Genomic DNA, 25,806 nt, shown 5'->3' with positions numbered 1-25,806 from the left:
CACTTTAACCAGAATCAAGTTTCTTTGCTGGAGACCATTCTTTGCCAAGATATCAAGCATACTTGTTTTAAGGTATAAAATTTCATACTGGAGGGCCACAGTCAGGATGCTAAATATGAGACGGGGCAGGGGTAAATCAAAAGGATTTTGGGAGTTTCATTCCCAGCCAAAGTAGTTTGCTAACCTTTCAGTGGTGGACTACTTGCTCTGAAAAAGTAGACTGTTTAAAAACCACAGAACCTGAGAACTTGGACCCTAGAGATGAAAGTTAAGCCTCCTGGTTTGTGTAGAGGCAGAAGCAAGCCCAGGGCAGTGAGAGGCTTGCTCAGGGTCACAGTTCTGAGCACCAGGGCCAGTGCCCCTTCCCCAGGGGTCTGGTGGGCACGCGTCGTCCACGACCAGGGAAGCCCGACTCCGAACTTGGCCGATTGGCCCAGCGCAGCAAGGCAGCCAGGCTGGTGTGCTGGAAGGACCCTGAGCCGGCTCCATCTCTGTGTGGGCCGATTGTGTTGTCCCTATGTGTTTTGATATTCTGAAGTCTTTAGTTTGTAAAGTTCTGGTATCAGATCATATCTCTCATTTCCTAAAGCTCGTAAAACACAGGCCCCTTTCATTCAACTGGCAGTGATGATAAACCCTAAAAAAAAAAAAAAAAAGGGGCGGGGGGAGTTTTACTTTCCTGATGTTTGTGTGAACGTCCCTGTCAGGAAATTTATGTTTTGGCTATCGTAAGTTTTTCATTTTTATTATTTAGAAGTTGGCAGTGAGGCCTGGGTTACCTTCTCCTCTCTATAAATAGGTTTTATAGAGAAGGACATAAAGTTCCTCAGTGTCAGATTTCCTGGATTATAGCAACATTTGTCTTGGAAGCTCCGTTTAATGTTATTAGATCCATGGCAGATAACTCTCCATGGATTCTTTTTGTAAATACGACAGCCTGGAAGTCATGAAAAAAATGGAATTTTGTTCAAATGTTCAAGAGCGCCTGTCTTTGCTTTGGGTTTCTGCCATCCTACTTAGCTCTTTGATTTAATTTGGCATCTCTTTTTCTACTGTCTCCCTCTCCCATCCCTGTTCTGACAGTCGCAGCCTGACTTGGAGTTCGGGGGTGCCTTCGCCTGGGTGAGAGGGGTCGGATAAGCTTTGTCGTGTGTGGTTCCTAACCATTTGTGTGACAGATAATAACATAACAACATTGGTATTTCCACTAACCTGTTGGATGTTTTTCTAAAATGCCAAGTACGTCTTTGTCCAAAAAGACAGATATGCCATCTATCTGTTTACCTTGGGGGACTGTGAGGACGGAAGGGCAGGTCCTCCCCAGGGAGTGCCCCTCCTCCTGGGGAAGGTTCTGGAATCACACTGTGGACGCACCCACTCACCAGGTGGTTTGTGAGCACCCACCCTTTGCCCTGCACTATGCTAACAGCTGCATATACACAGACGAACAAGGTAGTGCCTTGCTTCCAAGGAACTAAAATCAGATCGAGAATTCCCAAAGCCTTAGTCTAAATTTCCTTTGGAAAAAAAATGAAAGTTGTCTCTCCTATTGACAAATTCATTATTTCTAATCTCCTATCTGTGCAAATTAAAAGGAAGGTCTGGCTCTTTCCAGAAAGTGCTCCTTGAAAAAGATCCCAGTTACAGTAACAAAAATGAAGCCTTTGGATTTAAACTCGGGAATTGCTGTCTTTAATCTACCTGTGAAAGTTTCTGTGCTTACACTTCCTGAACACCTGTAAACTTAAGCACCGTTTAAGGGAAGAAAATTTTAACCTTCCCAGGAAGTACAGTTCGGTATCAAAGTGATTCAGTACTGAAGTTATTATAGCTATATTTAATACATGTCTCCACGTTAAGGACTTTACTTAAAAGCGTTTTGTGCTTCATTATTCCATTGCATTTAAGAACTATTTAATAAGTTTGTTTTAAAAATGCATTTTCCACCTTGAAGGTGATAATAGTGGCCTGCCTCTGCACGGCAGAGTTTCGTCCTCTGGGTTTCCATATGAAGCTACTGCCCCCAACTCAACAGAGAGGACCCCAAGAACCCAAGGGTGAGGGGCGCCCAGGAGGCAGCAGGCATCCCAGCCCAGCAGGTGAAGACGTCTTAGCCTGGCGAGGATTAGACCTGCTGTTGAGAGCAGAAAGCAGAAAAACGTGTGATTAGATTCAAAAACACTCTTCACAAAGTATTCCAGTTTCTTTTATCCACCTAGCACTTCAACAGCTACACTGATAGACAGGAGCATTTCCATGACACTCTGATTCTAGGAACTCCTCTCTTCTTTAAATGACTAGATTTATTAGCCACACATTTCTAGGTTATTGGCCTTTTTATTTTAAACTCAAAGTAAACTGTGTTTAAGGGCCAGCCCATGATGGAATGATTATGTATTGTGTCAGCGATGACCAGGAACACAGTTTGAATTTCTTTTTTTTATTTTCAGTTTCATACTGTTTTAAAGTTAAATCGAATGCATCAAATATTGTACTTGAGAGTTTTGATTCTATCTTTCTTTTTTTGTCTCCCACCTGTAATGCCCCTTAAAGGCGATCTGTCTTTTGATTCATACAGAAAAATAGACATCTAACACTATTGATCTAAAAAGCTAACAGTTGGCTTCTGTGTGGTTGGTTACCTGTGAGGTTCATGGATGCTCGGAATGCTAGCCTCACGACCATTGTTAGTGTTATGACTAATCAGAAGTTACCACTAGAATAATTGGTTTGGAAAGGGCGTTTATTCTTGCATGTTTATCGCCTTTCGGAAAATGGTGATTTGTGAACATCGTCTTTGTTTTGTTCTCTCTCACGGCAGTATTTCTCAGTGGAATGCTCCCTGTGCTTGTTAAAGTGCATGGGTATTCTGAGTCCCTGAGCAGCACGCCAGGTGGCCGTGGCGCAGGTAGTCTGTAGACCATCCTCCGAGAAACGCTGCCGTGTAGCAATGTGTACGTGTTTGCATGTGTACCGAGTAAGACACACAGCAAGGAGTGCTGAAAAAGAACCCGGCGGTGCACAGCTGGGTGAACATCAGAGACCTGCCTTCCGATGCTGCTGGTGTGCTGTTTCTGGGCTTTCTGTGCCGATATTATTAATTTTCAACTCTCCTTTCCCTGTTGTGCCATGTAAAGACAGCTCCACCCATCTGCATACAGCACATAAAACGTTCAGTTCCCAGGAGGAAAAAGTTGGCTGGCTTCTTTAAGAAGGTCAACGAGGCTTTGTCAACAAGATCCTATGGATTCGGGAATACTTTCTAGGAATATGTTCCCTATAATGGAATTCTGTTACAGACCAACAGGGTGGACATTCCATGAAGCGTTTAAACCAAAAAAAACCAAACATGTTGCCAACTCCTGAAGCATCTAGGGTGGTTCTTCCTGCATTTCCGGAGGAGGCTAGCAGAGGAATGGTGGCCGGCGAGAAGGCTAGCTCTGCCAGTTCTCACCGGCCTCGCTGTAAGGCCAGGCTCAGTTAGAGACTGACAAGGCCAGAAAGAAGAACCGGTCTAAACCAGTATGTATTTTATAAGCAACAATGGAAAACCAGAGAGTTTCTGCCTGTAATACATTCTCTTCCTCACTTAACCCCTTTGATAAAGTGAAAGTCATCTAAACTTGATTTATTTTAGGCTACAGTATTGTATTAATTTTTTCCAGAAACCAGTTTCTAAAGGGATAACAAACGAGCAAGAGTAATGTCTGAAACATACAAACCCTTGACACGTATTTTGGAATCAATAATCTCATCAGCCGAGAAAGGAAAAGGAATTAGATGGAATTAAATTCCTGCCATTCTCTAAAGATTTTTACTCTTAAACTTATTTCAGACATGTTTTCATGTTACCAGCAGAGCTCAGGTTTAATGCAGAAGGATTTCTACGTACCCTACTATTTCATTCAGAAGCTTCAGATTTATTTGATTTGGTTTTGAGTTGTAGCAAAAGTAAATACATAGTTTTATAGTTGAGGTTTTATGAGTCTTGGTTTATAATCTGTCCGGAAATTCATTTTTTTAGCCTCCATTAATTTCCTGGGTGAAAAATATGTGCTAAACAGTCTGCTGGTCCTCCTTGCCCCCACCCCCCCGGAACCCTTTGAGTAAGGAAAGGTCCCCACTACAGGTAGCCCCTACTTACAACAGAGTTTCATTCCAGTGACTCTGTTGGTTCCGACCTAAGTCGAATACCCCTTTTTTTTTTTTTTTTTAGTTTTCATTATTATTTTACTTTATCATCAGTTTCTTTATAAATCCAATCGTTAAACACCTGCGAGTGAAGATCTGAGAACGGTAACATCAGCAAATGACGCGCTTCAACGCTGTATGTAGTACACATCACTAACGATGAGATGTACAAACCGAAAACAATCATAAAGGCAGCTCGTGGTAACTTGAATACGTCAGAAGTCGGGGCTACCCGTACGTCTGACCTGCTGGCCACCTGACGTAAATATTATTTATTTCTCCTTTCGGTAAGCCCAGGCTTCATGAGGACACTCTTCAGGGTGCTTGGGATGCTCATTTTAACCTCATTTAATCCTCACAATGACTTTTGAAAGTATATATTACTTCCAATAAAGTTTATATATATAGCTGAGAAAGTAGAAGTTAAGTGGATTTAGTGACTTGCTCCAGGTCACATGACAAGTTGAATTCGGACCATACCCACGACCCCAGAGCCAGCTCCATCCTCTTCACCCATTCCGTCCACTGCTCCTCCTTTCCTGGCTCTGGATGTTGGTACATCTCTGGTGCTTGGCAGCTCTCCTCCTGAATCATCAGAAATTTCTGTATGGATTAATTCAAGTTTGGGAAACCCCTTGCTTTGGCTTAGTGGGCACTTGGGCTGAGAAGAGAAGAGAGGTAAACATACACATAAAAACCTTTCTCTTTTTTTCTGGAGGTCAGATTATTGAATCATTAAATACATCCTCAGATCTCATTTTGAAAAATAAAGGAAGTAGGAAGACTAGATGAATAGTAATACAATAATTACATTTAATTATAGAATAATTACATTCTATATCTGAGGAAGTACGATAGAATATACAGCCCCTAATAAGCTTTTTTCATGATAAACCTTGGCATTTAATTACAGATTGAATAGAAACTATTTCTAAATCTTCAGAGTACATCTTCATCATGGGCCATGATTGTCAAGGACTCACCCTGAACTAAGAACTAAAATCTTCTTGGCTGAGGCCACATCAGGGCCCTCACCCACCCTGGACATGGCACCCAGCCTTCTTGTGAGCTGAAATTCCGGTAGCACTCACTGCAAGCAGGCTCAGGCTTCACTTCTCAGGAGGGTCAGCCCTGAGTGACCTGCAGTTACATGTAACATCAGCCATACGGATCTCACGGGCCTGACTGTGCTGCTTTCTCCTGCCTTGTAGTGGAGCAGATGAGAAGCATGGACGCAGTTTGGGGGCCACTAGGGTTTGTACAAGGTTCCTGGGTGGCGCAAATGGTTTGCGCCCAGCTGCGAGCCTAAAGTTGGCAGTTTGAACCCACCCAGCGGTACCATGGAAGAACAGGCCTGGAGATCTGATTACAGCCAAGAAGTCCCTATGGGGCCGTTCTGCTGTGTAGCATGTGGGGTCTCCATGAGTCAGAATCTAAAACAGCAGGACTTGTACCATCCTGGGCTTCCGTTAATCTGCTCCGCTTAGAAGGCTGTGTGTCTGCTCTGCTTGTTTTCCCTGCTAAGCTTGCCTGTGTCTTCATGTCCCTGCTGATGTCCATTTCTCTTCTCTTCTTCCTTGCAACAGACAAACGGTTATGATGGAGAATTACACGGACACCAGTCCCTGAGTAGAAGAGCTGGCAGGGTCAGTATAGTAAGTTATCCTGACACCAAATTCAATCAGGTCTCTGCAGCGTTTTTTTTAAATATGGGTAAATTTAGCTTCTTTGCTTTACTTTCTGTTACATTGGGTCTCTCTTTTTTTTTCTTAGCACATGATAGAATTAAAAGCTGAAGTTTCCAACTACTAGGCTTTCTAAGGGTTAGTGTGAGAGCTCAATATTGATAAGAATCTCTGTTTACAAAGAAAACATCAAGAAATGAAGAGTGGCTCTTTTGTTATTTTGTTGCCCTCAATGTGTGTGTGAAAGGACCCCTGGTGGCACAGTGGTGAAATGCTCAGCTGCTAGGCTCTGAGGGAGAAAGGTGTGGCAGGGTGGTTCTGCGCAGATGACAGCCTTGGAAACCCGGTGGGGCAGTTCTACTCTGTCACATGGAGTCACTCTGAGTCGGAATCAGCCTGACAGCAAAGGTTTGGTTTTGGTTTTGGTTTTTTTAAGTGTATGTATTTATGTGTGTTTTTATGAAGCGTATTCGGCTTTCAAATATGCTTAAATCTGACACAGAGTTCTGCACATCTCTTATTTGTCATTTTAGAGTTTGTCCTAAAGACATGTGTGCACCGGGCTGGGTTTGCCCGCAGAGATAAAGACACTGAAGGGAAGCAAAGTGGATACTATTCCCCGGGCTGCTCACCACTGAGGGCTGGCTGGCAGGAAAGGGGTCGCAGAGAGGTGGGTGGGGAGCAGAGGGGAGTGCTGGGCTGGGAGAGAAGGAGGAGGCACCCAGGAGCAGGGGCGCCAGGATGGGCAGCCCAGGAAGGCAGTCGCTGGGGGTTTCAGAAGGTTGGGCTAGATGCATTTTAGCCACGCTTCGTGCCTGCTGCAGGTCTGTTGTACACTGAAGTCTGGGAGACCCTCCTGTCCTTACGTTTGCTTCATTTCTTTCTTAGAGTAATACGTTCTACTAGTTCTGCCAAACAGTGCTTCTTTTCACTTTATTACATTAAGATATTATGATATTTCTTATTAAGATACAATGTGATACCTAAACTTCAGTTATATTTTCAGGCTTCAAAGAGGTAACCCTCCCCCCACTCCCACCACCCCAACCTGGTATTGGCGTTCTGGAGTTGGCTGCTCAGGTTTTCACCTTCCCTCTCCTGTTCAGGATTGCATACACGTCTGTTGTGTGTTAGCAAAGCTTTTCTCATTCCAGCCAGGAGAAAAACTCCCAACTGAAAAGCTGTGTCTTCCTGTTTATTTTGCCTTTTACACTGGCTCCCTTTGGATGTTGTCCGGCTCCGCTGTGCTTTTCTTTAAGGTAAAACGGGGCCAGGAGCATACAGCACGCCATTTTGTACAAGGCAGCTGTTGCCCATGTTGCCGACGACAATGCTTGGTGTTAGCGTGGTGGACGAGAACTCCAGTGTCCTCTAACAGCCCCTAGACCGCTTCTCAGAGTTTTCTTGACTAGTTTGGAATGTTTTCCCTTAAATATATTGTTTCACAAAGAATCAATAATTGGTTATAGAATCATAGTTTAGAGTTGGCAGTTACTTACAAAGTTCTTCAGTCCAGCTTCTCCCCAGTATTACCTTTAGACTGTCCCGAATGTGTAGTTGCCAATGTGTTTGTGACATTGCAGGATGACATCAAGCTCTGTGTTGTGTGTATACACATAAATTTGAATCTTTGATTTTTACGTGAAAACAGTAGAAGTATGCATTATGATTTAGTTAAGGTTTAAGTAATGCCTTTAGAATTCAAATACAAAGGAAGCTGATAATAAAATTGTTCTCTGTAGCATGAAATTGGCTTATAAAACAAACAGGATGTATAATGATTGGAGTCCCCAATATGCTACATTTGATGCGGCGTCATACACAGGACAACCCTCGAGCAGAGAGCTCCGGAACAGTGCAAAGTAGAACATGGAGAAAGATCGGATTGGAATGAGATGTTGTATAGATGCAGGAAATGTCTGCTTGTGGGAAGGAATAAAATGACCAACCAGTGATGAGAGTTTAGAAATATCTGTTTCTGTCATAAACCCAAAAAACCAAACCCGTTGCTATCAAGTTCCTTCCAACTCATAGTGAACCGATAGGACAGAGTAGAACTGCCCTATAGGACAGAGCAGGGTTTCCAAAGCTGTAATCTTGGTGCCACATCTTTCTCCCAGCTGGTGGGTTCAAACCATAGACCTTTTGGTTAGCAGCCGAACACTGAACCACTGCGCTACCAGGGCTCCTTCATTTATAAACCTGTTGCCTTCGAGTCAATTTCGCGACCCTATAGGACAGAGTACAACTGGCCCACAGGGTTTCCAAGGAGTGGCAGATGGATTCGAACTGCCGGCCCTTTTGATTAGCAGCTGTAGCTCTTAAGCACTGTACCACCGGGGAACTCAGAAATCCATAGTTTAATGTCATAGGAGAACGGCTTGTTTTTTTGGGGAGAGTGAGGGAGGTTTGGTCATTTTGATCATTTTATGTCTTCGTTTGTGACTTTCACACATATCTCCTAGCCCCCTCCAGGTTCTTGGTGGGATCTGGCATTTTTAAAGCATGCATTGAAGACACCACTAAAAGGGCCCGAGGGCATTTGTGTTCTGTGGAAAAATGTTTCTCAGTGGGAAGGGGAGGTAGGCTCTCCCAGACGCCGCTTGCCTCTCAAAGCTTCGGGAGTGAGTCGTGTCCCTCAGGGGTTCTTGGGCTGAAGAAAAACTGGGAATTTTGCAATAAATGGAATTTTAGTTACCTAAGAAGGTTTGCTAGGTTCCTAGGTGGCGTATACAGTTTGTGCTCGACTGCTAATCAAAAGGTTGGAGGCTCAGACCTCCCCAGTGATGCCACAGAAGAAAGGCTGGCAGCTGCTTCCAAAAAGATCACAGCCGAGAAAACCCTGTGGGGCACCAGTCTTCTCTGTAACACATGGGGCCACCACGAGTCGGAATCGACTCGACCACGACTAGTTTGTTTGTTTTTTAAGAAGGTATGGAATAAGGAAAATTCAGACCAGGAGGCTATACAGACAGTGGGTCCTGAGATTCAGCAAGCGATCACAAATAACGCTGGAGATGTGAACTGGTACAAACGGTCCTAGGCAAGGCACGTGGCACCGCGGAAATAAACAGTGAAATAGAAGACGGAGCTTAGACTCTGCAGGTGCTAAGAATGCCTGCCGACCGGCTGTGTCTTGATTCTTCAGATAAGTTCCTGGAATACTAATACTGATCTGCTTTTGTTATTTTGCCTCGTTTACCGCTGTTGCCTTTTGAACAGACAAGTGGTACTTTTGGAGTAGTGACTGCTCACCACTTACAAATGTCTCCTTCTTTGGTGCTCAGAATTCCAGCTTCAGCAGCGACAGCAGAGCCTCCACTTTGCCATCATCCAGGGAGGAGAAGTTGGTTGGTGTCCATTTAAATCTCTCAAATTCTGTCTGCAGAGACTACAGGTTTTGTAGCTTGCAATCTTGTACGTGTGAATTCAGCTCCAGCTCTCCTTTTTTCCCCATGCCTCTTTTTCAGATTTTCATTGGGATAGCTAATTTGTTAAGTTTTTGAGCAGTAATCAACATGAATCATTTAAATCATATTGGTCCACTGTGTCCCACATTTGCATATGAATTATGGTATTCAGTTGGCTATAATGAAAGGAGGTATCCTTGTGGATATTTTGTAGTTAGAATTCATCAAAGGGAAAATTAAAATAAGGAAGCCTTGAAGTTCTTCCCTTGTGAGTTCTTGATAACACACTTTGCAGGGTAAATGCAAACTTTGTGGCAGCTTCTCAGGGGAAGAACTAGACCTGCTTGGAATGAAAATCAAGTCAAATCAAAATCCAAAGGTCTACACAGTTGAGTTTCTTCCCACAGTTTAGGAGCAGATATCAGTTTTGCCAGGCAGATATTTCTAAGTTATCGAAAAGCCCTAATAGGTAATGCTTCCCTGCCCTAGTTAAGGGTCTTATTCACTCAGCAAACATGGGGGAACTAATTTAGATGGGAACAGGGTTGAGTGGGCCCTGGGGTCACATAGAAATGCAGGTGAGTTGAGATAGGTGCTCTTGAAGCACTCACTTTTAGAAGAGAAGAGAGACCTACACATGGATACGCTAAGGCAGCGGCAAATAGATGCGTGGACAGAACACCAGGGAGAAGTAGCTGCCAGAAGCACTCTAGCAGAGGATGGAACCGTGAGCTGAGCCTTAAAGAATAAACAGGAGCAAGGAGAGCGAGGGGGAAGCTCCTCCAGGATGAGGGAGCCAGGTGGCTGGAGTACAGGGTGTTGTCTGGACCATTCCCTGGGCTTGATGACCCACCCCCCCCCACACACACACCCCCAACAAGCACTCCACCTCTTGGTTGTAGAAGGTAGCTCTGTCTGAATTTGAAATGCTGATGTACCTTTCAGAGGAAAACAAGTTGTAAGCCTTTCTGCCTTCCTCCCCTCTCTTCTCCCTTTTTCTGCTTTCAGGGGCTCTCCTGCTCGGACCTCAGATTTCCCAGTAGCGGCCTTGCCTCCAAACCCCTGTCCGCCCAGAATGGAAACCGGGTCTGTCTCCTGCCTCCCCCGCCCATTCTTCCCTCTTCCCTGCTCCTGTGTGTCATTCTAATCACTGATTAAATCTATGGGAACACTTCAACCTCTTCTCTGTGTTACCTGTTAGAGAGCAAATCTCGTGGGCGTTTTCATTGGCTTGACTCATTTCCTAAAACCTTTCTCAGCCTTTTAAAAAAGTCCATCAAAAATAACTTTAGGACCTAATATAGGAAAAAGCTTAGGAAAAAGCAGGCCCAAGAGGTTGCCATGAGCCCACTGTCAAATGTTTGTTTTTTTTTAATTATTAAATGTATATTTTCAAAAACTCAAGTCCAACAAATTAGTCTCCTGAGTCTCCCCTCCTTTTCCAGCAATTGTTCCCCATCTGGGGTTCCGTGTGCTCTTTGTTTTTCTCTTCCTCTTGTAAATGTATCCAGGAAGCAATCTGGAAGGCCCGTGTGTCCAGCCTGGCTCCTCCGTCTCCCAGAAGTGGGGAGAGCTGTTTTGTTCCTCTGGTTCACGCTCCCCGCTGGGCTTCCTGTGTTCACTGGGCCAGCATCTGGGCCCGGCCTGAGGTGCTGGGCTTTTTTAGCTATATGTGTACGAGTCTTGTTCTGATACAAGGAAGTGTCAGGTGGCAAGTGAAAGCCATATCTTTTGGAGGTTGAATTGTCAGTCTCATATGCAAGTAGACACACGTTGCTGGTGACTCAGCGCCCCACCCTGTGCTGTGGGTTTAGTGGCCTCTGCTGATACATGAGTCACAGGCTGCCTGGTAGCCGAGTCTCTGGGTGTTTTATGTCCCAGGACTACTCCACAGGCAGCGCACAGGCTACGCCTGGAGTCCCCTTGTATGGGATTAAAAAAAACAAAAACCAAACTCCTTGCTATCAAGTTGGCTCCGACTCACAGCGATCCTATAGGACAGAGTAGAACTGCCCCATAGGGTTTCCAAGGAGCGGCTGTTGGATTCAAACTGCCAGCCTTTTGGTTAGCACCTGTAGCACTTAACCACTACACCGCCAGGGCTTCTGAGCATTTCTGCGGGGCCAGCCCTGACTGCTGAGCAGGCCTAGCATCTCCCTGTTGTGACTTGAAGGCTGCTGATAGAAATAAACACATGGTTTCTGCCCCACTCTTCACATGTGGAAACGTGTGTATTAAATACCCCTACGTGCCTTACTGGGAAACCCTGGTGGCGTGGTGGGTGAGTGCTACAGCTGCTAACCAAAAGGTCAGCAGTTCAAATCCACCAGGCGCTTGGTGGGAGCTTTATGGGGGCAGTTCTGCTTTGTCCTATAGGATCACTATGAGTCAGAATTGACTTCACGGCAACGGATTTGTTTTTTTTTTTAAGTGCCTTACTGAGGAGTCCTGGTGGTGCAGTAGTTAAAGCGCCTGGCTTTTAACTGAAAGGTCAGCAGTTCAAACCCACCAGCTGCTCTATGGGAGAAAGATGTGGCAGTCTGCTTAGGTGAAGATTTACAGCCTTGGAAACCCTATGGGGCAGTTCTACCCTGTCCTGTAGGGTCCCTATGAATCAAAATCAATTTGGCAGCAATGAGTCTAGGTTCTGGGTTAAGTACCTCAGTGGAGTCCCTGGATGGCACAAAGCGTTAAGTACCCAGCTGCTAATTGAATGGTTGGCAGTTTGAACCCACCCAGAGGTGCCTTGGAAGAAAGACCTGGTGATCTGCTTGTGAAAAATCACCCACTAAAAACCCTGTAGAGCGCAGTTCTACTGTGACAGACCTGCGGTCGCCGTGGGTCAGAGTCAGCGGGACGGCAGCTGGTTGGTTTTGTTTGCGGTTAGTCATAGGTGCCCTACTAACTGAGGGGTTCGAGTTGTCACAGAACTTCTGTCTCACTTCCTGAGCCTTCCTTCCAGAAGTGTCTGTAAAGAAGTGCCTATAAAAGGGTCCAGTTTCAAAGATGCTGGGGCCGTTTCCCATTCTTAAGTTAACAATCATCTCACAGTTCCCCTTCTTGTCGGCTTGGATTTGCCCCATCAGGTTTGCTGAAAACACAGAGCCTTGACCCGCCTTTTTCTCTAACCGCTGTCGGGTAACCTGGCCCGCGTGTGACTGAACCTGTCGCCACTACCTTGTGATGTTGCCACTTGTTGCTGTTTCTTCAAGGCCTTTAAAGCCTGCTGTTTGCTTTCCTTCTGCAGCCCTCCTATCTGTGCAGCGCGGTTCGGCCCCCCGGGAGCCACAGGGTGCGTGCATGGTGTGCCTCCTCTCTCCCCCACACTCCCTGCCCACACCACATGCCAGCACACGCGTGTTTGCACGCCTCTCCATTAACATGTACCCTCCTCCCCTACCTGCCCCTCCCTGTGCCCTTTGGGACTCTGGCAGCTGGAATGTTTGTGTCCAGCCCCCAGTGGTGGATTACCCTCTTACCTGGAGCTTCCACGTGCCCGTGGTGCCTGTTGGTCCACTTTGGCCCGCCCTGGGTTGTGGCTCTTCCAGTCACTCTTGCTCCAGTTTTTAGGGAAACTCGTGCTAATAAACTGTTAGGCAAGAATGGGGCAATGGTAGCGTTTCCTTAACTGAGGGAGCCTGGGTGGCAGAAGCAGTCTGCAATCAGCTGCTAAGGTAAAGGTCGACGGTTCAAACCTACCCAGTGGTGCCATGGAAGAAAGGCCTGGCAATCTGTAAAGATTACAGCCAAGAAAACCCTATGGAGCAGCTCTGCTCTTTAACACCTGGGGTCGCCAAGAGGCAGAATCGACTCGATGGCAGCAGCTATTGGGAGGAAGAAAGATGGGCTCTTTGGTGCTTGGTAAACCTTCATAGACACAAATCCATTTGGCCATGTGACTTTGGGAATTTGCAGTTTTAAATACAGGTATTTGTGCTGTGCAGGAAGCTTAAATTTAACCATTCAGAGTATCTACTGTGTATTTTTATAAGTCTCTGAGTTGCCATCCGATTGCACACTTCTGAATTAAAGACATAGCTGCCCAAGAAAGCCTGTGGTGTCGTCAAGGGGAAATAGAGAAAAGTCAAGTTCCCCTAAACATGGGCTGAGATTGACCTTGCCATGTGAGGTATCATTTGCTCCTGATTAACTATGTAGGATTTTGAACTTAGTCAGATATTCTGTTTTCTACTTACCCCATTGTAATGCCAATTGCCCTCAAGCTGATTCCGACTCATAGTTACCCTAGAGGACAGAGTAGAACTGTCTCGTAGGCTTTCCAAGGAGCGGCTGGTGAATTTGAACAGCTGACCTTTTGGTTAGCAGCTGAGTTCTTAACCGTTACACCACTAGGGCCCCATTTTCTACTTATCAGTGTTTGTTGTTAGGTGCCGTCGAGTCGGTTCCAATTCAGCGACCCCATGCATGACAGAATGAAACACTGCCGAGTCCTGCACCATCCTCACAGCCGTTGTTAAGCTTGAGCCCATTGTTGCAGCCGGTGTGTCAAGTGTGAGGATGCCATAACAAAATTCAGGATATTTTAGTTATCTGCTTTCTTAACCATCTGAATTAATAAGTTTTTACTTAGCAAGGAATGTTTTTCAAAATAATCGCTTTAAATGATTTGTTGGAGATGAAATTGCACGCCATTGATGGCTTCCCTAAACTAAGGCTTCCCTCTCTCTCCCCCTGTGTCTGTCTCTCTCTCTCTCTGTCATCTGTCTCTAACCACCTCCCTCTCTCCCTCTCTCTCCATCTCTGTCTCTCTATCTGTCATCTCTCTCTCTAACCATCTCTCTCTCTCTCTTTGTATGTCATCTCTGTCTCTCTCTCACATTCCTTGCCCTGCTCCGAGCGCTCTGCCTGGAAGCCTCCCTAGCACGCCTTTATCTAATGTTTCTCAGGACGTGTCCCTAACGCGTGACCATCTTTCTGAGCTTACGTTTCAAGGGCTTCCTGGGACTCGGAGACAGAGAGGCCACACAGGTGTCTGTCCTGATGCGGCATCTGTCCTGATGGTCTGCTTTCCTCGTAGGCATCCCTGCTGGATGAGAGCGTCCTCGGCGCGGTCCGGCGGGGCAGTGCCTCTGGCTCCCGCACTGTAAGGTGGTTTCTATGTTTCTGTGGTCCCACGTCCTTTCCTGTCCACTGCATGGCCCCTGGGACGTGCTGGCACAGCTGCAGGCATGGGAGGTGACTGCCTGCTAAGGGAGGAAGCGCTCAGTCCTGGTCAGGGCTCCCGGGAACCGGTGCCGGGCAGCTGGACGCCAGCGTCAGCCCAGATAGGCCTACCTTCAGAGCCTCCTCCCCACATCCTATAAGGATGCACCCAAGCCCCACGTTAAATAACTGATTCACTAAGCAGCATTTCAAAGTGCTTTTATGATTTTTGCTTTTGAAATTAACTGGCTGCAAAGTAATCTGATTTTATGATTTTTCTCTAGTCACCATGGGTATTCAGGAATTCTTACCAACTAAGGCAATCTAACCTACAGTAGAATGTAATTTTTATGAGTATTGAGTATAACAGTTAATTAAGTTGACATGGTAATTAGTTTTGTCGACATCTAATTAAACATTTATTGATTTTGATATCTCATGGATTTTTTTTAGTATGTTAGGGCATCCCCCTGTATTAAGTATTTTTCCCAGTTCTTGCACATTTTGGTAGGCCCTGGGAATGCTCACAAGCTGCGGCTCAGGGATAAAACAGCCTCCAATACAATGGATAGAGTGCAACTAAGTGAGTGTTTTTACTCAGAAGAGGCAGATGGACTGCTTCTTTAAGAGAAGGAAACTTTCTAGGGCAGTAGGTAGTCAGTAGGTGCCTGGGCAGTGCAATACTTAAATGTTTGGCTGCTAACCAAAAGGTTGGCAGTTCGAATCCACCCAGTGGCTCCACAGGAGACCTGGCAATCTGCTCCCGGAAAGATTACAGCCAAGAAAACCCTGTGGTGCAGTTCTACTCTGTCACTTGGGGTCACTGTAGTCGAAAACTGACTCAACAGCACCCAACAGCGTTGGAGATGAGGGTCAAAACGCCCAGAGGTACGTGGTCCCTTGTATTTGCAGTGAGGATAGCGCCCACAGATCGCACAGTGGGGCCGTGAGGCCGTGCAGGTAGCAGTCAAGCACCTGGCCCAGGTGTGCAATATGCGGCCATCTAAGAGGCTACAGTTGTGGGGCCTTCAGCAGGGAAGGGGTTTGCCCACCAGGCAGCACCACTGGGGGCTGTGCAGGTCGCTCTCAGGAAATATTCCTCAGAAATTGTCAGCAGCTGCTCTCTGCTTATGATCCAGGTCAAATGGTGCTGCCCCACCCCGGTGCCAGCCCTCCATCTCTGGCCTGTTTCCCGCCAGAATGTAACCTCCCTGAGGACAGCTTCTGCGTCTGCCCCACGCCTAATCCCCAGCACCCAGCTGCAGCCTGCTACACTCTGGAAGAACTTGTTGCATGAGTGATCAGTTTCAACTTCAGGAAAATAAGTTTTTTGTTTTTTTTTTTTGATAACGTGAAAATGTATCTAGGGACTAGCACAGACGCAAATCGCAATCAAAGTTAAGACGCCATCGCTTCCAGATCCATGAGCTGCTGGTGTTTTCCTTTTACAAGAAGAGAGTTTGGGTGGATGGGTGGGGGGGGTGGGTGGATGGGTGGGGGGGTGGGTGGATGGGTGGGGGAGTGGGAGGATGGGCAGGCAGGCAGACAGGCAGACAGGCAGACGGACATATGGATAGACAGATACATACATACACAGATCATACATCCGTACATGCAGGGAACTAGGTAGAAGGTAAGCTGGTACTACTAAGAAGCCGTACACAGGAAGTTGTTGTATTGTGGCTTTTGGTGTATATATTTTCACGACAATGAAACTGTTTTTAAAGAGCATGCATAATTTTATATTTACCTTAGATCTGTTTGTTTCTACTTGTAAAGACAGTAGAGAAGCAGAATTTTCAGTTGTTTTTTTTTTTTTTATGAAGCCAGTCCCCTGTCAGTTTCCATGCTGGGAGGCAGCCCCAGTTCAGCTCTCACACACTGTTTTCCCGCCTGTGGGGTTTTCTGTGTATCAGCGAGGTGTGACTCCACACCCAACGAACAGGGGCTGTGGATCCCTTTCTTTTTATTTACTAAGAATCCTGTTTTCTCCTGGTGTTATAATAACTATGTTTATTGTTAAAATTGTTAGTGGGCATTTATTTGGACATGCGGTGGGCACAGCCTTCTTCCCAAGGGGAACGTGTGCTCTCTAACCCTAACTCTTCTCCTTTCTGCGAGGCGAGTGGCTAATCACAAACTAACTGAAGCACTTTGTCGGGTGCCCTCTCTCCTCGCTCCTTGCTGACCCTGTTCCTCTGTTTCTGTCCGTGTCTGACGCTGCGGGCTGCACACACAGCCCTCGGAGTACAGCGGCTACCTCAACTCCGGCTCCCGCGCCTCCTCCCGGGCCAGCTCGGCCCGAGCCAGCCCCGTGGTAAGTCTGTCCCCCGCTCGGTCTCGCACACCGGCCTCCTTCTCTCCTCCCCTTGCCCTTTTTCACACTCCCACTTCTCTGTTTGTTCAAAGCAACCCCCACCTCCAAAACCCAAACACAGGATGAAGCCAGAAGGTTTTTCTGTGTTTCTTTTCGTGTCTACATGAAAACTGGAACTGGGAAAAATGCAGAGTATTACTCTTCAGCGATACTGTTAGGATTGTTGCTGCATTTCTAAAGAGCTGTATAAGAGACTGTCAGCAGGGCTTCGAGGTGGGGGGCTGAGTGGGAGAAGGGAAACGGGGGGCTACTCGTGCGTGGATGTGTTGTTTTCTGTGGTTTGTGGTTTTTTATGATTTAAAAATGTACAGGGTTGAATTTTAACATTTTATTTGAAATCTTATCGGTTATTGGACCCGGGCAGTTTTTGGAATTACATGTCAGCCTTTCAGTGCTGTTCTGTCCCTGGTTCTTCTCCATGTACCTGCTATCTCACTGGCTCTCAGGCTGCTGAGAACGTGCCAAGCCCCAGAGCTGCAAGGGGCCCCTGTCCCGTTCTAAAGCTCTTGTTTATTTTTTTCAATCCTCTGCATTTATAACTGAAAAGACTCCTGCGTATGCGTTTGTTCGCAGATGTGTCCACACTGCCTTCTGAATGGAAGCGCTGAGTGTGTGCCGCTCTCAGATATTTCACTGAGCTGGTCTTTGAATTCATTACAAACAGATAACAGCTGGGTTTTCTCTTCTTCCTTGATTCGGCTGCTCCTTTTACAAAGTGGGCTGGTTGGCACAGATCAGGGTCCCGCAGAGAGTGTATGTGTCAGGGGTCCTCCTGCTCTATGCTAAGCACCTCACGTCGGTTGGGGACCCCGAAGCGGAAAATACTTCCAGTGTGTGCTTGTTAGAACTGCAGAGACTTTTCTGGAATGTGCAGGAGTTCTTGGTGGGAGGTGGAGGGGTGGGGGGCATGGCTGCAGCAGCTCACCAGAGCCCCTTGTCACTAGTCATTACCCCTAGGACATCCAGGAGGGGACAGGAAATAAGCACCTCCCTGGCGCCTGAAGCGAGTCCAGAAAACAGATCTCAGCTATCCCTCACTTCCCTTCATTTCCAAAACTCATGATCCTACGCTGAATCTGAACCATTTCTGTTTTCTAAGTCCCAGGGTGATTATGTTGGGCAAACAGAAAGCAGTAGCTGACATATTTGGGCTTGTGTGTTGGAAGGAAGCCGACCAGTCTAGTCAAAATCCCCAGAAGGCACACTGTGCTGGGTCTCCCTGTCCTTCTGTCCAGGACACTGCCCGGCACAGAGGCTGACAGCCGCAGTCTGGCCTGGGCCTCTCGGGGGTAGAGCAGGAAGTGCCCTGGGAGAGGAAGGTCCGATCACAGGCCCTCATTCCTGGCCGGGGCCCTGTGGCCAGGCGCTTAAAGCTCCCAAGCTTCACCTGGAGAGAAGAGGCAACTACACCTTTACAGAGCACAACAGAATGAAGCCTGTAGTGTGTTTCTTCTTGTAGTGGCCCAGTTATCCAGGGGTGTGTTGCACAGGCCACCGTCCGGTGAGGAAGTGGGTTTCACAGTGGTTCCACAGCTTATCCAGGGTCCCGTGGTATTTGGGATGGAGCCCCCTGCAGTGGTAGCCCCCCAGCCTCCATCTGCCCATGTCCACCCCCAGCCACGGAGCTTCTGCACCCTATGACAACGCTTAAAAACCCTTTGAGCTACGCTTTCCTCTCTTCCCTTTCTGCGTCTATATATTTTCAGAGACTAAAGAAAAGTGCTTTGTGTCAAAATTAAATACGCCATCTAATTTACTAATCCGGTCCTTCATTTAGAGGATGGCTAGGGAGCTTTATTAAAAGTGGGTGCAGCTGGCACCTTCTGTCTGGAGGCCTCACAGCTGTCAGATGGTACTCACGGCTGCCCTCTAGCGGATGTACGGTCCCATCCGTCCACTCGCGCTCTGCATACTTCCTTAGGGGCGCAAATACATACACCCCAGCCGCCCCTTGGAAACCCGATGGGGCAGTGCTACTCTGTCCTATAGGGTCGCTATGAGTCGGAATTGAGTCTACGACAGTGGGTTTGTTTGTTTCTAACTAGGAAAACAAACACAAGGGCTTTTCCTTAACATGTAGAGACATTGGGAACAATAATTCATCATAGATTTGCTCTAACTTTCATTTAGAGCTTAATCTTTCTCTGCATGGTCTCTGCTCAGAAACACACCCCAGACGGTCCCATTCTGAGCCATTTTCGTATGTCAGAGCCAAGGCTTCTTTTAACTATAAACAGAGAAAGCTGGGGCTTTAGAGTTTTTTCTTTCCTTCTTCCTTATTTTCCATTTTCCAACTTACAAAAGTGATGTGTGTTTGTGGTAACAAGTGAGTCCATGCAGAACAAAGACATCTGTTTAAAGGTCGAGCACACGTCCTCACTCACCACCCCACAAAACCAGCATCTGTGGTCCGCTGTGTGCCCTTTCTCGTTTCTCTCACAAGAAACACTAAGAGTAAGTTGGGTGGAGGCCTGCTTTTATGGGCACGGATGTCTGAGTAGGTGAACCCCGGGTTTCGGGAGCTTCCTTTAGCTACACATAATATCTAGCTCTTGCTGACAAGCAATCAGAAAACGTACCATTTCGGCTGTGCAGCAGAAACGGTCCAGATTCTCAGCAGTGACTTGGCAGTCTGTTGAACTGGGTCTTCTCATTCCCTCAAGAGTTAAAGTTCCTTCCATATTTTCAGATTGATCAATATTTGCTCGGCAAACTAGCATACTCTTCCGGGGAATGAAGGTTTTGGCCCCAGGAGATTTAATGAATTAATTTCCCCAGAAGACTGGGTACTAGACAGGTGGATTTTCTGTAGTTATTTGAAATTGAAAAATATGTCAGGAATAATTTTATTCTTATTCCTTGGAGACCCTGTGGTGTAGTGGTTAAGTGTTACATCTGCTAACTAAAAGGTCAGCAGTTCAAATCCACCAACCACTCTTTGGAAACCCTGTGAGGAAGTTCTACTCTGTCCTGTAGGGTCACTATGAGTTGGAATCAGCTGGATGGCAATGGGCTTGTTTTTTTTATTCCTAAGTGGAGAGAAGAATCACATTGGAAATGTTAAATCGTCAACACAACTCAGAACACCAGCCCAGGACTCTCCGGGGCTCTGCCCGGGACGATAGGATAGGATGATCGGGACCACCTGACACCTGCAGATTGTCTAGTTTGGTGGATGTGACGTGCATCTCTGAAGTAAAGATCTTCCTCTATGTACCTTCACACACGCCAGATACACACATCGGCAAACGGCCGGTGTTTTCCTCTACTTTGTTGAGATCGACACCCAGAACTGCAAGAAGTCGACAGAGTAAACCTGTCCAGCTCAGTTCAGCAATAAAGCCTTTGTTTTGTGTCCTTCTGTGATCAGTGTCTGTTTTATGTTGACCTAGTTATGTTCTGGAAACCCTGGTGGAGTAGTGGTTAAGTGCAATGGCTGCAAACCAAAAGATCGGCAGTTCGAATCCGCCAGGCACTCCTTGGAAACTCTGTGAGGCAGTTCTACTCTGTCCTACAGGGTCGCTATGAGTCGGAATCGACTCGATGGCAGTGGGGTTTTGGAGTTATGTTCTAGTGGGAATCGTAAACTTTGAAACCCATACGGTTGAGTCCACCCGCCTAGTGAGCTACACCAGCACCACTGCTGTGTCCACACTGCCCGTAGCCGCGCATCGGAAACCCCTCAAAGTCATTGTTAAAAATACGGAGGGACTAATGCTTCATTTTATTACTTCCTTCCCTTTGAGTCCACATTGTCCCTTGAATGCTTTTAAGTATTTAATACTTGTCCATTTTCCTCTGCAGGTTGAAGAGAGACCAGAAAAAGACTTTACTGAGAAGGTGAGGAGTTGCCGTAAGCCTTTGTATTATGTCATTTATGAACATAGTTGCTCAGTGTTTAACAAAGATGCCTGCCGATGTGTGAACATTGGACCAGTAAGTGGCCCACCAAACTAGTATCTCATCTCTCCAGAAAGCTCCCTGGGAGTCACTTCCAGCAGGAGTGAAAAATCCTGAAGAAGACAGAGGTGTTCATGATAGGCCTAACCATGGAGCTCAAGGTCAACCCAGGCAAATCCCAAAGTTGCCACGTGGTCCCGCAAAACAAAGCGCTCTGTGCTCTTACCGTAAGCCCATTGAAGGTTTTCCCATTTGGAAACTGAGTTAAAGTAAAACCAGAAAAACAACCCATTGCCGTCGAGTTGATTATAACTCATAGTGACCATATATAGGTCAGAGTAAAACGGCCCCAGAGGGTTTCCAAGGAGCGGCTGGTGGATTCAAACTGCCGACCTTTTGGTTAGCAGCTGAGCTCTGAATCGCTGCACCACCAGGACTTAAAGTAAAGGCCCTGTAATCTCAATCTTCTAAGTCTTTTCGGTTTTGTCTGAAATCATATTTGATCCTTTGCAATATTCTAGGGGTCTCGTAACATGCCCAGCTTGTCTGCAGCCACCCTTGCCTCTCTGGGTGGGACGTCCTCCCGGAGAGGGAGCGGAGACACGTCCATCTCCATCGACACTGAGGCATCCATTAGGGAAATCAAGGTAAGACCCTCTTTACTTCCTTACGACTTAAAAGTATCTTTTATGAGAACATGTCTTCAAATAGAAAAAGATTTCATTCTTAAAATTCTGGATCTCGGTCCTGTCTCCCCTCCCTCCCATAAACATGGTGTTCTGGTAACACCAAGCCCCAGCTCAGATACCATCCCCCCACCTGCCCCCACCCCTCCAGGGCAGACTACGGTCCTATCCTGTCTCTCTGGCCATACCTTTCCAGAGCACTCACCATGTTGTGTTCACAAGATCAGTCATTTTTGTGTACCTAGCGTGCGTAGACACTCAGTCTACTTTTCCCGGACTGTATTGGATGCCAGATTGTTTACTGTTCCCAGACCACAGCAGGTACTTTCAAGCAACCTTGACTTTGTGTATCCCTTTCCTTTCCATTTGTAATATGCCTTTGGTAGACCTCAGCATATTACATTTTAATGTTTTTTTTTCCTCCCACTAGAATGTAGATATTATTGTCTGCTACATCTTTGGCAGTGAGCAGAGGGCCAGGCATATGGTGACACTCAGAAAACACAACTCCGTTTATTAAAGTCATTAGGGCATTTTATCCGAAAAGAAAAGACTAGAAAGGAAGAAGGTTAAGTGTGGGCTCATGATATTAACCCAACTTCACTTTTACAAAAATCGTAGAACTTTGTGTTGTCTAGAGGACAGAACCAAGGTCAAAGGGAGAAATTTCAGGGAGTTAGATTTTGGCTGCATTTATGGAAGAGCTTTCTAACGATTAAACCAGTAAACCACTTGCCATCAAGTCGATCCTGACGCATGGCAATCCCAAGTGTGTCAGAGTAGAACTGTGGTCCATTCGGTTTTCAGTGGCAGATTTTTCTGGAAGTAGATTGCCAAGCCTGTCTTCCAAGGTGCTTGTGGGTAGACTTGGACCTCCAACCTTTGGGTTAGCAGCCAAGCACATTCACCTTTTGCAACACCCAGGGACTGGCACTCAGCACAGGGCCAGGCATACAGTGACACTCAGCGTGTGTGAGAGAAACACACCATCATTTGATAAAGGAACTAGGGGCATTGCATCTGAACAGAGAAGACTAGAAAGGAGGATGTTTAAGTTACTAGAACTTTGTGTCCTCTAGAGGCCAGGGCCAAGGTCAGAGGGAGGAACGTAAAGATTTTGACTTCATTTATGGAAGAGTTTTCTAACAATTAAAACTGGTTGGTAATTGCCACTGGTGCTGTCCAAACAGCTGGACCACCGTTTGGCAGGGAAGGTGGAGAAGGTTGGACGGGGCTGCCTTGAAGGTGCCTCCCAGCTGCTAAGTTTACTGAGTACGTGAGCGCAAAAGCGCCATCAGAAAGCGGAAAGCAGACCGTGCTCTTCCTCAGATGTCCATGCCGTTGCCGTCTTCTGCAGGTCCTGCAGCTCTGAGCTCAATCCTTCTCTGCACTGAAGTAGAGTTTGCTGCAGTCACAGCTCATCTCTGGTCTTAGTTGTGAGCGCCTTTCATTTGCTCAGCAATTATCTATCGGGAGTCTAGCTCATGCCAGGCGCTTGTCTGAAGCACCAGGAACTCAGTGATGGACGAGACAGACAGAGGAGAGACTTGGCGCTCATAAATGCAGGGACAACGCCTTGCTGATTTTTGCCTCTAGCCTCTCCTGTTACCTAGCAGAAAGTAGGAACTTGGAGTGCTGGAATGAATCATTAAATATGAGTAAAAGAACTTGAAGCATTCTCAAAACCTATTTTGCCTATTTTATAAAAAGTGTAAAAATATGATATTAAATCCAAACCAAACTCATTGCCATTGCGTTGACTCTGACTCGCGGCGTCCCTGTAAGTAGAGCTGCTCCATAGGATTTTCTTGAGTATAATCTTTATGGAAGTAGATCCCCAGGCCTTTCTTTCACAGTACCACCGGGTGGGTTCAAACCACCAACCTTCAGGTTAGCAGCCGATTGCAAACTGCTTGCACCACCCAGGGAAATAACGATATATAGATACACCTAAATTTCAATTTACTTGGTTTTCCTTTTAATTTAAAAAGAAAAATCGGTACTCAGACTAGCCAAATAAGAAACACTGTTCGGAAGTATACAAAGAGTCAGGGGATTGCCTCTCTTTGTGATGGCAGCTGATTTTTCCCTCGACATCGTCTGCCTCTTTTGCCATTTCCCCCAGGAGCTCAATGAGCTAAAGGACCAGATTCAGGATGTAGAAGGCAAATACATGCAGGGACTGAAAGAAATGAAGGTACCAGCTGACACAGTGTGGGCTTGTGATACTAACCCAACTTACAAAAAAGCCATACAGAAGATATTCACCCTGCATGCTGTGTGCTAAACAGGCTGCAGGTCGTGGAGCGCAATGTGGCAGTGATGCCGGCCTAGGCGTGGGCGCTCACCGTTTGCCCAAGTGCAGTTTTGAACCCATAGTAACTCAGTAGAAAAGGTTACTAATATGTATTCCTGATGCATGCTTTGCTCTCACCCTCCCTCTGCACCCTACTGCTGTCCCCCATCCCAGCTTAAAACCAGTTCCTCATTTCCCCCCGACGTGTACTGTACCCTTGAAGAAGGGTTTTGGTTTTCTTCCCTTTCCGTAGCAGTTCCATACAAGCAACGCTTTGCTTAACTTGCTTCTCTAGATATTTGATGTTTTTACCAGTAAGTCAGTCCTTACACACCATGTTTTTGAAACTTCCAAAGCGTTTGCGTACTGTAAATTCTGCTGGCTGAAGCCATGTCTGGGTGTGTGTCATCTCAGATTTCTTTGAGTGTATGCATGCCACGTTTAGAATGTGGAATTGCCTCATGGTGTCAGCCATGTTCCTGGGAGGCAAGGTGAGTATTCGGCAACCGGGTTTTCTTTCTGTGTCTCCACCAGGCAGCTTATGGCCCACCACTAATCTAGCAGTCGACCATGGCTCTGTCCCTTCCTTTCCAGCTCCCCAGAAAGCACCTGGAAACAGGAATTCAAACCAGTTCTTTCTGGTTCAACCCCCTACTAAGAATTTGCATTTCCACCCCCACCCCCACCCCCAGATATACTGAATCAGAATCTACATTTTAACAGGATCCTCACGAGAGAATCATCTGGGATCGTGCTAAAATGTAGATTCTGACTCCATACATCTGGGGTGAAAACGCAAATTCTCAGCAGGGGGTCAAACCAAAAAGAACCGTTTTGAAGCCCTGCCTGGTAAAAAGTCGGAATTGATTATCACACAGGGCGCCAGATAGAGGGTAACATAGATCACATGACTTATTGACTGTTTTCATGTTTGTCACCACTCCTTTGTTGTTGTTGTTGTTGTTGGGGGCTGTCAAGTCAATTCTGACTGATAGCGACCCCATATGACAAGTAGAACTGCCCCATAGGGTTTCCTAGGCTGTAATCTTTACAGAAGCAGATTGCCAAGTGTTTCTCCTGAGGAGCCTCTGGGTGGGTTCGAACTGCCAGCCTCTCAGCGGTCTAACGCTTAACCATTGTGCCACCAGGGAAACAGTTGAGACTCTGGCTTATGACTCATGTAGAAAGAGAGCCATTGGACCAGTCCAGGGACTGCTGGTCCCACCTAAAGTTGTTCCTCCAGTTTGGAGGTGCAGGGCGAGGCCAGGGTGGTCCGCATGGAGCCTCCCATGGCACACGATACGCGTGGCTGAGCACTGCTCATCTCAGACTCATGATTCCACCTTTCTGTTCCCCTGGAGCTCCTTCCCCAACTTTGTTTGCGGATCTTAACGGGAACCGCCCAGCGCTGAGCCAAGTGGTGGCATCACCCTGGTACCTTGCTGGCCTCTTTCCCGTGTGTCCTTCCAAAGGGATGACTTTTGTCTTTCCGGGACCCCCCAGTGAGACCTGTGCACCTCGTTTAGTTTTCCTGTGGGTCAAGAATCTGGAATTACCCCTTAATCCTTTCCTGGTTCGTAAGCCAAAATTAGGATGATCAGTCGTAGCTTTTGGCAAGTGCTGAGCTTTCTCAACCCCACTCTCGGGCCCTGTGTCAGGTTCTGGTTGTGTGTCTTGGGTGATTGTTTCAGAAACCCGTTGAACAGCTCTGCCACGCTAACACAAGAAGCTTCCTGGCTCAGGAATCATACAGTGTCCTGCATTGGTTCTGGTCACAGTGTAGCATCTGTCTGAAAAGTCAGTGGTTCTCCTGCCTGCGGGACCAAAACCCTTTCTATGCTGTACGCCCTTTGTTCTAACAAGGGTATAAGTTGCTTTCATCTCTGGGATTGTTGTTGTGTGCCGTCAGATCCATTCCAACTCATAGCAACCCTTTATGGCAGAGTAGAACTTGCCCCATAGGGTTGCCTAGGCTGTAATCTTTGCAGGAGCAGGTTGCTGGGTCTTTTCCCCCACAGAGCTGCTGGTGGGTTTGAACTGCTGACCCTTCAGTTTGCAGCCAAGCACTTAACCATCGTGCCACCAGGGCACAGTTAAT

At 46.7% G+C, this 25,806-nt stretch overlaps 1 protein-coding gene across 24 annotated transcripts in view; it reads left to right on the top strand.

Moving 5' to 3' along the window:
* Positions 1–25,806, top strand: part of LRRFIP1 (LRR binding FLII interacting protein 1) — a 155,165-nt gene that overhangs the window by 105,961 nt on the left and 23,398 nt on the right. For 10 of the 24 annotated variants that reach the window (XM_064286467.1, XM_064286473.1, XM_064286476.1 and 7 more), the window contains 5 exons: positions 5,778–5,837; positions 16,689–16,766; positions 20,631–20,666; positions 21,248–21,373; positions 23,538–23,609. In XM_064286467.1, coding sequence (XP_064142537.1) covers positions 5,778–5,837; positions 16,689–16,766; positions 20,631–20,666; positions 21,248–21,373; positions 23,538–23,609 — 372 coding nt within the window. Of the gene's footprint in view, positions 1–1,083; positions 1,123–5,777; positions 5,838–12,533; positions 12,579–14,324; positions 14,391–16,688; positions 16,767–20,630; positions 20,667–21,247; positions 21,374–23,537; positions 23,610–25,806 lie in introns of all 24 variants that reach the window. The other 14 variants (XM_064286480.1, XM_064286483.1, XM_064286479.1 and 11 more) reach the window with 6 other exon arrangements.

This window comes from Loxodonta africana, chromosome 6, assembly GCF_030014295.1.
Source record: "Loxodonta africana isolate mLoxAfr1 chromosome 6, mLoxAfr1.hap2, whole genome shotgun sequence".
Taxonomy (NCBI): Eukaryota; Metazoa; Chordata; class Mammalia; order Proboscidea; family Elephantidae; genus Loxodonta; species Loxodonta africana.
Note: the sequence above shows the minus strand (reverse complement) of the source record. Positions and strands in the feature narration are given on the sequence as shown.